This window comes from Crinia signifera, chromosome 6, assembly GCF_055691185.1.
Source record: "Crinia signifera chromosome 6, ASM5569118v1, whole genome shotgun sequence".
In the NCBI taxonomy this organism is placed as follows: Eukaryota; Metazoa; Chordata; class Amphibia; order Anura; family Myobatrachidae; genus Crinia; species Crinia signifera.
The window spans coordinates 2644059-2657428 of record NC_139222.1 but is presented as its reverse complement, the minus strand read 5'-3'; the positions used below and the strand labels follow the sequence as shown (position 1 = coordinate 2657428).

The window sequence follows — 13370 nt, the reverse complement described above, 5'->3', positions numbered from 1 at the left end:
CCGTTTCTCCGAGTCCATACGGCATACTGGGCGCGCTCCTCAGTGGTTCGCCATTCTGCAAGTTATTACAACACTTTGTTGTTTTCCGTTATGAATGGTGTGTTGGTTCGTTTCTCACTATTTGTATCTTAAGTTTCTTTCTGTCCTGTATGTCTTCCTTTATGGGCACAGTTTAATCTAATCTGAGTGGCGAGAGGGGGCATAGAGGGGAGGAGCCAGCACACCCTGTTAAGTTTTACGTGCACAGGCTCCTTTTGGACCCCATAGTACTATGTAAATCCCCAGTATCCCTTTTGGACTCCGAGAAAATGATTTACCGGTATTTATACCAGCAGCCAAACTATCAGCATAACTTTGAAAATATAAGGGGGAAGGGGGGGGGGTGCAGAAATAGGAAATAAATAAACTAATAACGTCACATAAAAAAACTTATCATAGGTCACTGCGGTAGCCGGAAACCTGAAGGATGGACGAAGATGCCACAAGCGGTACAACGACTGTCGAAGGCAGACGAGGAAGAAGATGGAAGCGCAGAGACAGTATACCTTGGCAACCAGTGGAGGACCACAGGTCAACATCAACTGGCAACCCTGGGAAGAAGTCCTCAGGAACCACATGAACCCCATCGTAGTTGGAGGAGTCCCTGGAATAGTGGACAGCACAGCAGCAACCTGGGAGGCTAAAGAACAGGAACTCCAGTTAGAATCAAGCAGTACGAATCCACCAAAGAAGAGGAGAACAGCAGCACCTTCAACAGGGATCACCACAGGAACTTCATCCACTCCAAGACCACGTTCTGGTAAGAAATCAATCAAATGATGGGTATTAAAAATATATTCATTTTATTAATTGTCTTTTTCTTTGCCTAAGATGTTCTTGAGGAGATCGCCCCAAAAGCAGCACAGCAAATTGGCACCCAGGAAGAAGAAACAGCACAGGACCAAGAAGAGAGCTTCACCCTGGACTTGTACCCAGTCAGCCAGATCGAGTCTTCAGTGACCAAAGCAACCTTCGAGGGATTTGAGGCCAGGCGTTCCCAAACCAGACAACCAGCTGGTGAAGAACCATCAGGTCTCAAAGAACAGGAGAAACCCAGGAGGCAACAGCAGGGGCCAACTACCAGCAGAGGAGCGGCATTTGGGATCTCCCCTTACTACAGGCCAAATTTTGATGTAGAAGAAGACACAGATGAAGAGAAGGTGGCTCCAAACATTACCACCGCTCCAGTCGGTAAGTTATCTTGGTACATTTGTTTTACATAACATTTATTTCTGGACATTAATACAAATTTTTATATTTTATTTTTTTACAGACGGATTTCAATTGGTGCAGGACATCCAAAGTGGGCAGTCGCCTACAAGAGTGCAGCGAGTCAGGACCTTGGCATTGGAGATGGAGACCCGCCAGAACCAGTTCCGGGACATGTTGGACAAGAGAATGGAAGCGATAGAGAAGCAACTTGAAAGGATTGGCAACACTATGGAAAAAATGGTGAACGGTGATGCAGAACTGCCAAGGAGACGACCAGAAGACCAGAAGTCAAACCAGGAGATACTGCAAGTGCTGGAAACAGCAATGGGCAAGCTGGCGGAGAACAGTACGTGTCATCAGGAAATCATGAGGACCATATCAAACAGCAATGCACAGATAGCAGCAAGCTCCATCCTGATCGCGACTAGCCTTCAGAACATCAGCGAATTCCTCAGCATCAGCCCACATTTTCTCCCTTCACCTCCATATTCACCGGTTCCCACTGTTCACCCAAGACCCTGTCAAGGATCATCGCAAACATACCAACGATCAACAGAAATGCACCCTCAACCACCTCCAGCATCATCCACCTCAGCAACCCAAAGGCCATCAAGAACACAAACACATCCAGCTCCACCAGTGACCCCATCTACCCAAGTGCCGGAGGAGGAGGACCCCACACAGTAATCAAGGTTGTATTTTTTATTTACATTTTTACAAATTTTCTTTCATTGAAGCATTAGAAAATATTTCAAAACAAATAAGTCATGTAGGTAGTGCAGTATACATTTTGTACAATAATTCATCAAAATAAAAGTACACCATTGTGTTAATTCGATGTCAGTTGTTCGATGGTGTATACAATCAAAAAAGAAAAATAAACCAAGATAACGGCAAGCATGTGGTCGGTCCAAGCCTAATAGCTGAATGATAAAAAAAAATTGGTGGCTGCAGACACTCTCTGGTGCATCTCATTCATCTGGTGCCATCAGCCCCTATTATACTCCTGCTCTCCCCTCACATCATGTCACTGTGTGTTACCAGCCCAGAGATCTGACTAGTTTCCTCCCTGCACTCAATGGTGTATCTCATACATCAGGAGCCATCAGCCCCTATTATACTCCTGCTCACCCCCTCACATCATGTCACTGTGTGTTACCAGCCCAGAGATCTGACCAGTCTCCTCCCTGCACTCTCTGGTGTATCTCATACATCAGGAGCCATCAGCCCCCTATTATACTCCTGCTCTCCCCCTCACATCATGTCACTGTGTGTTACCAGCCCAGAGATCTGACCAGTCTCCTCACCGCACTCTCTGGTGTATATCATACACCAGGAGCCATCAGCCCCTATTATACTCCTGCTCTCCCCTCACATCATGTCACTGTGTGTTACCAGCCCAGAGATCTGACCAGTCTCCTCCCCGCACTCTCTGGTGTATCTCATATATCAGGAGCCACCAGCCCCTATTATACTCCTGCTCTCCCCCTCACATCATGTCACTGTGTGTTACCAGCCCAGAGATCTGACCAGTCTCCTCACCGCACTCTCTGGTGTATCTCATACATCAGGAGCCATCAGCCCCTATTATACTCTTGCTCTCCCCCTCACATCATGTCACTGTGTTACCAGCCCAGATATCTGACCAGTCTCCTCCCCGCACTCTCTGGTGTACCTCATACATCAGGAGCCATCAGCCCCTATTATACTCCTGCTCTCCCCTCACATCATGTCACTGTGTGTTACCAGCCCAGAGATCTGACTAGTTTCCTCCCTGCACTCAATGGTGTATCTCATACATCAGGAGCCATCAGCCCCTATTATACTCCTGCTCACCCCCTCACATCATGTCACTGTGTGTTACCAGCCCAGAGATCTGACCAGTCTCCTCCCTGCACTCTCTGGTGTATCTCATACATCAGGAGCCATCAGCCCCCTATTATACTCCTGCTCTCCCCCTCACATCATGTCACTGTGTGTTACCAGCCCAGAGATCTGACCAGTCTCCTCACCGCACTCTCTGGTGTATATCATACACCAGGAGCCATCAGCCCCTATTATACTCCTGCTCTCCCCTCACATCATGTCACTGTGTGTTACCAGCCCAGAGATCTGACCAGTCTCCTCCCCGCACTCTCTGGTGTATCTCATATATCAGGAGCCACCAGCCCCTATTATACTCCTGCTCTCCCCCTCACATCATGTCACTGTGTGTTACCAGCCCAGAGATCTGACCAGTCTCCTCACCGCACTCTCTGGTGTATCTCATACATCAGGAGCCATCAGCCCCTATTATACTCTTGCTCTCCCCCTCACATCATGTCACTGTGTTACCAGCCCAGATATCTGACCAGTCTCCTCCCCGCACTCTCTGGTGTATCTCATACATCAGGAGCCATCAGCCCCTATTATACTCCTGCTCTCCCCCTCACATCATGTCACTGTGTGTTACCAGCCCAGAGATCTGACCAGTCTCCTCCCTGCACTCTCTGGTGTATCTCATACATCAGGAGCCATCAGCCCCCTATTATACTCCTGCTCTCCCCCTCACATCATGTCACTGTGTGTTACCAGCCCAGAGATCTGACCAGTCTCCTCACCGCACTCTCTGGTGTATATCATACACCAGGAGCCATCAGCCCCTATTATACTCCTGCTCTCCCCTCACATCATGTCACTGTGTGTTACCAGCCCAGAGATCTGACCAGTCTCCTCCCCGCACTCTCTGGTGTATCTCATATATCAGGAGCCACCAGCCCCTATTATACTCCTGCTCTCCCCCTCACATCATGTCACTGTGTGTTACCAGCCCAGAGATCTGACCAGTCTCCTCACCGCACTCTCTGGTGTATCTCATACATCAGGAGCCATCAGCCCCTATTATACTCTTGCTCTCCCCCTCACATCATGTCACTGTGTTACCAGCCCAGATATCTGACCAGTCTCCTCCCCGCACTCTCTGGTGTACCTCATACATCAGGAGCCATCAGCCCCTATTATACTCCTGCTCTCCCCTCACATCATGTCACTGTGTGTTACCAGCCCAGAGATCTGACTAGTTTCCTCCCTGCACTCAATGGTGTATCTCATACATCAGGAGCCATCAGCCCCTATTATACTCCTGCTCACCCCCTCACATCATGTCACTGTGTGTTACCAGCCCAGAGATCTGACCAGTCTCCTCCCTGCACTCTCTGGTGTATCTCATACATCAGGAGCCATCAGCCCCCTATTATACTCCTGCTCTCCCCCTCACATCATGTCACTGTGTGTTACCAGCCCAGAGATCTGACCAGTCTCCTCACCGCACTCTCTGGTGTATATCATACACCAGGAGCCATCAGCCCCTATTATACTCCTGCTCTCCCCTCACATCATGTCACTGTGTGTTACCAGCCCAGAGATCTGACCAGTCTCCTCCCCGCACTCTCTGGTGTATCTCATATATCAGGAGCCACCAGCCCCTATTATACTCCTGCTCTCCCCCTCACATCATGTCACTGTGTGTTACCAGCCCAGAGATCTGACCAGTCTCCTCACCGCACTCTCTGGTGTATCTCATACATCAGGAGCCATCAGCCCCTATTATACTCTTGCTCTCCCCCTCACATCATGTCACTGTGTTACCAGCCCAGATATCTGACCAGTCTCCTCCCCGCACTCTCTGGTGTATCTCATACATCAGGAGCCATCAGCCCCTATTATACTCCTGCTCTCCCCCTCACATCATGTCACTGTGTGTTACCAGCCCAGAGATCTGACCAGTCTCCTCCCTGCACTCTCTGGTGTATCTCATACATCAGGAGCCATCAGCCCCTATTATACTCCTGCTCTGCCCCTCACATCATGTCACTGTGTGTTACCAGCCCTGAGATCTGACCAGTCTCCTCCCCGCACTCTCTGGTGTATCTCATACATCAGGAGCCATCAGCCCCTATTACACTCCTGCTCTCCCCCTCACATCATGTCACTGTGTGTTTCCAGCCCAGAGATCTGACCAGTCTCCTCACCGCACTCTCTGGTGTATCTCATACATCAGGAGCCATCAGCCCCTATTATACTCCTTCTCTCCCCCTCACATCATGTCACTGTGTGTTACCAGCCCAGAGATCTGACCAGTCTCCTCCCCGCACTCTCTGGTGTATCTCATACATCAGCAGCCATCAGCCCCTATTATACTCCTGCTCTCCCCCTCACATCATGTCACTGTGTGTTACCAGCCCAGGGATCTGACCAGTCTCCTCCCCGCGCTCTCTGGTGTATCTCATACATCAGGAGCCATCAGCCCCTATTATACTCCTGCTCTCCCCCTCACATCATGTCACTGTGTGTTACCAGCCCAGAGATCTGACCAGTCTCCTCCCTGCACTCTCTGGTGTATCTCATACATCAGGAGCCATCAGCCCCTATTATACTCCTGCTCTCCCCCTCACATCATGTCACTGTGTGTTACCAGCCCTGAGATCTGACCAGTCTGCTCCCCGCACTCTCTGGTGTATCTCATACATCAGGAGCCATCAGCCCCTATTATACTCCTGCTCTCCCCCTCACATCATGTCACTGTGTGTTACCAGCCCAGAGATCTGACCAGTCTCCTCCCCGCGCTCTCTGGTGTATCTCATACATCAGGAGCCATCAGCCCCTATTATACTCCTGCTCTCCCCCTCACATCATGTCACTGTGTGTTACCAGCCCTGAGATCTGACCAGTCTGCTCCCCGCACTCTCTGGTGTATCTCATACATCAGGAGCCATCAGCCCCATTATACTCCTGCTCTCCCCCTCACATCATGTCACTGTGTGTTACCAGCCCAGAGATCTGACCAGTCTCCTCCCCGCACTCTCTGGTGTATCTCATACATCAGGAGCCATCAGCTCCTATTATACTCCTGCTCTTCCCTTCACATCATGTCTCTGTGTGTTACCAGCCCAGAGATCTGACCAGTCTCCTCCCCGCACTCTCTGGTGTATCTCATACATCAGGAGCCATCAGCTCCTATTATACTCCTGCTCTCTCCCTCACATCATGTCACTGTGTGTTACCAGCCCAGAGATCTGACCAGTCTCCTCCCCGCACTCTCTGGTGTATCTCATACATCAGGAGCCATCAGCCCCTATTATACTCCTGCTCTCCCCCTCACATCATGTCACTGTGTGTCACCAGCCAGGAGATCTGACCAGTCTCCTCACCAGACTCTCTGGTGTATCTCATACATCAGCAGCCATCAGCCCCTATTATACTCCTGCTCTCCCCCTCACATCATGTCACTGTGTGTAACCAGCCCAGAGATCTGACCAGTCTCCTCCCCGCACTCTCTGGTGTATCTCATACATCAGGAACCATCAGCCCCTATAATACTCCTGCTCTCCCCCTCACATCATGTCACTGTGTGTTACCAGCCCAGAGATCTGACCAGTCTCCTCCCCGCACTCTCTGGTGTATCTCATACATCAGGAGCCATCAGCCCCTATTATACTCCTGCTCTCCCCCTCACATCATGTCACTGTGTGTTACCAGCCTAGAGATCTGACCAGTCTCCTCCCCGCACTCTCTGGTGTATCTCATACATCAGGAGCCATCAGCCCCTATTATACTCCTGCTCTCCCCTCACATCATGTCACTGTGTGTTACCAGCACAGAGATCTGACCAGTCTCCTCCCGGCACTCTCTGATGTATCTCATACATCAGCCGCCATCAGCCCCTATTCGGAACTTGCAGACCAGTAGCTAATCAGTAGCTCCTGGTCAGCACTATATAATACCACCGCATCTCTGTGCTTCTGGGATTTCCTGTCAGTGTGCAGCTGGCCGATCCATGCTGCTGCCACCTGGGCCCCTCCCTGTGTCCGGGCCTCAGACAGATGTCCCAGCTGACCTCCCTTTGATGGCGGCCTGTCCAGCACAAATGATTATAATAAAGCTGTAAATCCTGCTCTATACATAATACAGTGTATAATGTCAGGTGATGAGTACATTATAGCATCTGATAATAATATAATCACCCGTGACAACAGTCCTTATTGTAACATGAAATGTATGCGGCATCATTCATGTACTTGTGTTATTCCCGGCAGACGGATGTAACGGCAACAATATCTCATTGTATCTCCAGATTGTGAGAGAGAAGATCATGACAGCAAACAAGATTGTCCGGGTGATCATCCCATTACAGGCAGGCAAGAAACCTTTTCCATGTCCTGAGTGTGGGAAATGTTTTACAGATAAATCACTTATTGCTGCACATTAGAACAGTCACGAAGATTAGTGATCATATTCTGACTGTTGGAAGTGTCAGAAAGTAAATCTCATCCAACTATTCTTTAGTTCCACTGGAGAAATGTTTTACAATTGGACGCTATTTCTAAAGTAAAAACTTGTTTCTCCTGACCTGGGGTAATCATCGGCCTCTGTTGTATGATCCAAAAGTGTTATTGTTCATAGCTTGTTTTCTATGTATTCTGTTGTTTTGGTTTTCCATGTACGAAATACCAGATGGTCACCTGCTCTCAGTTTTGCGATTTCAGAGACCGAACGATTGTTATACAATTTAAGTGAAGTATAATTAAAACCTATTTTTTTTTATTTAATATATCCGTGTTTGAGTTTCAATTAATAGACCGTTACACCCAACACATCTGGGTTCACTTGACCAATGTTTTACTATTTATATTGATTAATGTGTTGTATTCTTCCTCCAACTAAGATGAGCATCTTGAACATCTGTCCGGCCTAATGAGTGCATATATCCGAGGACCATGAATAATGATTCACTTGTTCATCTGGGAAACGTACATTGCTTAGTAATAATTAAGGCAATGCTGCCCCCTACTGCTGTAAGGGTGTAATGTAGAAGTAATTTACATGTAGAGGACAAGCCTTGCAGGAGGCAAAGTGGCGACTTTTCAAAAAAGTATAAATGTTGGTGACAGAGAAGATGGAGGAGTTTTAGTTCAGCAAATTGATGTAACGCTGCACGTGCAACAGGTGTCCTGGCTGCTAGGCAACAACTGGGTCCGAGATTCACAGCAGCTGCCCAAGGTCCCAGTTGCCTAGCAACCTTTGGGACCAGATTCCCTAATGGCCGGTGTGAGGGTACCGAGGATTGGAACCATGGGAGTAATTCATTCCTGGTCATCCTGTTATCTGCAGGGAATCTTCCTGACCAATGGGCAACATTTAAGGATCAGCAATCCTCGGTCCGCATGCTGGATTGCCACTGTCGTTATGATAATATCAAGGATATAAATCCATTCATGGTAATAAGCAGTATGTTATTGTATATAAACACACCCAATATAGGTATATGAAGCAACGTTTTAAAGGGGGAACGCAAAGCGAGGTCTCTGCCTTACATCTTATATACAGGATAAGTCATTAACAATAATCCGAAGTACCATTTAATACAGAATCACCAGACTAAGGTGGTCTACTATGCATATTATTCAATCAGTCACTAGCTACTGAAGTAATCCCAGAGGACTGGAAAATAGCGAATGTTGTCCCACTGCACAAAAGTGGAAGCAAGGAAGAGGTAAGCAACTATCGACCAGTGAGCCAAGTTGTGGGGACATTGATGGAAACACTCTTAAACCAAAAAGTAGAATATCTGAAACCAGCAATTTACAGGATCCTAAACAGCATGGGTTTACTGGGGGAAGATCATGTCAAACAAATCTTATTGACTTTTTTGACTGGGTGACTAAAGTAATAGATCAAGGTGGGGCTGTAGATGTAGCTTATCTAGACTTTAGTAAGGCTTTTGACACTGTCCCACATCGCAGACTGTTAAATAAACTTGAAAGCTTGGGATTGGATTCTAAGATAGTTGAATGGATAAGAGCGTGGTTGCAGGACAGAAAACAGAGAGTTGTAGTAAACGGAGTACAGTCAAAGGAGGGAAAGGTTACAAGTGGAGTACCCCAGGGATCTGTACTTGGACCGGTGCTTTTTAATATCTTTATTGCAAATGGAATTGAGGGTAAAATGTGCCTTTTTGCAGATGACACAAAGGTATGCAACAGGGTAGACACGTATAGATGGGGGGAAGGGGAATTTGGAAATGGAGATCGCACCAGTTTATGTACTATGTTTGAAATTGTTCTGAAATTCTATGGTCTTTACTGATCAGGCTCCTTTGGAACTACTGACTGTTGGAGTTGCTAATCTACAATAATGCCCCTTTCCCACTGCAGGTCTTAAACGGTATATTGCCGTGTTTTTCCCCCCTTTCTAAACGTTTAAGGCTGCAGTGGGAAAGTGCCAGAGTTGATTTACCGGTTAAAGTTAACCGGTATTTCAACACGTTTAAAAAGCAGAGTCCTACACGTTTCAGAGCCGTTTTTTAGACAGTGGGAATGGCTCTGAAACGGTATTTAGTAAAAAAAAAAAAAATCGCCGTGGGGTCCCCCCCACTGCCGTAACCAGCACCAGGCTGAAAGAGCCGGGGCTGGTATTAAAAAATCAGGAAACCCGACAAATAGGGCTTCGCTGATTTTTTTCAAAACCAGCCCCAGGCTCATGGGCCGGTTCCCAAAATACGGGGGACAAAATGAGTAGGGGTCCCACCGTATTTTAAGAACCAGCCCCAGGCACAACCAGCCAGCAGGGTAATGCCACAGCCGGGGGACACTTATTATATAAGGTCCCGCGGCCAAAGCATTAACCCTCTGACCAGTCAGCCTGGCCACAGGTCCTGAGGAAGTGGGGACCTCCCCCCAATAAAGGGGTCCCCCCCCCCTCCAGGACTTACCTGACCAGGCTGAAGCCTGGTGCTGTCCTCGATGCCCCTGGGCGGTGGGCATCGAGCTGATCGTGGTGTAAAAAAAAGATTAAACTATTGTCTTATACCGTGGAACTATGAGTCCCAGCAAGCCTCCCCCGCATGCTGGGACTTGGAGAACCACAAGTCCCAGCATGCGGGGCATTAAAGGGCCCGCTGGCACTTGTAGTTCCACAGTACAAGAAATAGTAAAATAAACGGTACTTGTGTAGAATCACGGCTCCCACGATGGGCATCGTATACGGAAAAATCGCATCGCATGCGATCTGATGCGATGCAATGTCATTTTTCACTGAAATTATGGACATGAGTTGAAATCATGTAAAATGCACCCCAAATGTCATTTTTCACACTGTACCACCCCCACTATCAACGGCAACCCGAAGCGTGGCGAGCGCAGCGGTACGCGTCCTATGACCTTTTCATACCCCCCACTATCCACATCGGCGTGGAGTTGAGAATATAAAGTGTGGCGAGCCACCGAGCCCGAAGCGTGGCGAGCGCACGCGGATACCTGTGAAGCCCGCGAGGGGACACGGATACCTGTGAAGGTATCCGCGTCCCCTCGCCACACTTTATATTCTCAACTCCACGCCGACGTGGATAGTGGGGGTATGAACAGGTCGTAGGACGTGTACCGCCGCCGCTCGCCAAGCTTTGGGTTGGCGTTGATAGTGGGGGTGGTACAGTGTGAAAAATGACATTTGGGGTGCATTTTACATGATTTCAACTCATGTCCATAATTTCAGTGAAAAATGACATCGCATCGCATCAGATCGCATGCGATTTTTAACAAAAATGCATAAAAACACGGTAAAATCGCATGCCATCGCATGCCAGTACATATGGCATGCGATGGGAGCCGTGATTGTACACAAGTACCAAATAAACACACTGACAAGCCAGAAAAATAAAAGTTTAAAACATACATTACACAAACACACTGATACTTACCTATCTTGAGCCCGTAGGTAGGTCCCTGGATCCGGAGCTCCAGGGCTGAAGTGTCCGGGGTCCAGGATCCGTAGTAATCCAAAGGGGTACCTGTGGAAGGAAATCCTACTCACCTGGTCCTCTGGCAACGATCCCGTCATCTTCTCTTCAAGTCAGCTTCTCCCGGCTGGTACCCACTCGGACACTGGAGAGACGCAGAGATCCTTCATCTTCTGCGCCTATCCTCAGAATGATTCTATTGGCCGCCTAGCGGCCAATCAGAAGCCGACTTTCTCGGAATCTGCTCTCTCTCCTTTTCCTCCGTGTAATGTTCAGCAGTTCATAAAGGAAAGGAGAAAAAAAGGAAAACAATAGTATAGTATAATTCGATAGGGAAAATAACTTCTCTCTGATAGTTTCGAATTCAAATTATATATATAGAGAGAGAGAGAGAGAGAGAGAGAGAAAATGGGGTATCAGAGTGCGCCAATTCATTTGCATATACAACAGTATTGTTGAACAAACAGTATAGTAATCGGAATTATAAAAACAAATTTTTTTAATCAGGAATCTTCCAAGAGATGATACAGGCCCAACGTGTTTCGTCAACAGCTTGACTTCATCAGGGGCATTGAATTGGCGCACTCTGATACCCCATTTTCTCTATCTCTAAACCTTTGGGTCCTGCCTAACAGGGGACCCCTCAGAGGTGCTGCCTTCTCTTTGTGAGGCGCGGTTGGGTTTTTCGGTCTTATATATATATATGTATAGGTATCTTTAGGTGTAGGTCAACGGTTTCATATCACTTCAGATGCATACCGTACTCACACAGCTAAATGGTGGTATCCTCTCATAAAGGTTTCTTTATTTTCCAAATCACAACAATCTAATTCTATTCAGGGACGATAAACGGGTAGGCGTACCCAACTTACAGTTCCATGGACCGCACCAATCCTGTAGCAGTTTCTTTTTGGGTCTCCTGACCATGTAAAGTCCCATAAAGTACGCTTGACTCCAACTCGTTGTGAGTATGCTACGCCATACTACATAAAAGGAATCTATCAGAGAAGTTATTTTCCCTATCAGTTCATACTATACTGTTGTATTCCTTTTTTTTCCTTTCCTTCATGAACTGCTGAACCCTATACGGAGGAAAGGGAGAGAGAGCAGATTCTAGAAGAATCCTTAAGATTAGTGAACTTTATGTTGCGAGCGCCAGTTGGTAACAGTGATATATTTGTGTAATAGAGGTGTTTTAGAAGATTTAGGGTGATCTTCCCTTTTCACGGTATCTAGTTGGCTGCACGTGTGTGCGCAACTTAGTTATCCACTACTATTTTCTCTAAGTCCCTCAGTCCGACTCCTGCCCTACCACTCATCTCTCTGCAGTTTGCGGCTTCTTCGCCCAGCCATGCGGCACTAGGTGGGCAGCGCGGTTGGTAATGCTGGCCGGTTGGGTGGCCGCCTGCGTCACTGGCTGCAGCTCGGCTGTAGAATATTCATTAAACTACACTCCCAGGACGGTGCGTGGACTCTGCCCCTCTCTGTCCATCAGTCACATCCCACTGCCACTCCTTTATGATTTGCCTGTGAGGTATAAGGACGGAAGCACTTCCTTCCCATAGCTGCTGTTTACATACACATTGATTGCTCTGGATCACAGGAATGTATCACACACAACTGTTACTGGCTGGGAAGCTCCCACTACACTCCGCGGCGGCCGCTGAGGATGGCTAATGATGATCCTGCCTGGGCTAGACACTGACAGTACTAGTAACTACTGTATGCGACCATGACTACTGAGGAACAGACTACGGTCCGCCTGGTGCCGAGGCTGGGAGGTGTGCATGCGCAGAATTTTTTTTATCTAGATTGATATCATAATACAGTTGTTTGTAGTTGTGCGTGCACCTACCGGCGGGCCACCCCGTTCCTCTGCGTGCATGCACCTCCCGGCGGGCCACCACCTTCCTCTGCGTGCATGCACCTCCCGGCGGGCCACCACCTTCCTCTGCGTGCATGCACCTCCCGGCGGGCCACCCCGTTCCTCTGCGTGCATGCACCTCCCGGCGGGCCACCACCTTCCTCTGCGTGCATGCACCTCCCGGCGGGCCACCCCGTTCCTCTGCGTGCATGCACCTCCCGGAGGGCCACCCGGTTCCTCTGCGTGCATGCACCTCCCGGCGGGCCACCCGGTTCCTCTGCGTGCATGCACCTCCCGGCGGGCCACCCCGTTCCTCTGCGTGCATGCACCTCCCGGCGGGCCACCCCGTTCCTCTGCGTGCATGCACCTCCCGGCGGGCCACCCCGTTCCTCTGGGTGCATGCACCTCCCGGAGGGCCACCCGGTTCCTCTGCGTGCATGCACCTCCCGGCGGGCCACCCCGTTCCTCTGCGTGCATGCACCT

General features: G+C 48.7%; 3 protein-coding genes across 3 annotated transcripts in view; all 3 read left to right on the top strand.

Moving 5' to 3' along the window:
• LOC146009817 (uncharacterized) overlaps positions 1–7500 on the top strand; it is a 35354-nt gene extending 27854 nt beyond the window's left edge. Inside the window, exons 6-9 of the mRNA XM_083150320.1 lie at positions 439–799; positions 871–1230; positions 1313–1943; positions 7364–7500. Coding sequence (XP_083006446.1) covers positions 439–799; positions 871–1230; positions 1313–1938 — 1347 coding nt within the window. The 3' untranslated portion in view covers positions 1939–1943; positions 7364–7500. The remainder of the gene's footprint in view (positions 1–438; positions 800–870; positions 1231–1312; positions 1944–7363) is intronic.
• LOC146009797 (uncharacterized) overlaps positions 1–13370 on the top strand; it is a 928908-nt gene that overhangs the window by 71569 nt on the left and 843969 nt on the right. The gene's annotated exons all lie outside the window — the stretch shown is intronic.
• The window catches only part of LOC146009796 (uncharacterized), a 562226-nt gene that overhangs the window by 278146 nt on the left and 270710 nt on the right, over positions 1–13370 (top strand). The window lies entirely within an intron of this gene.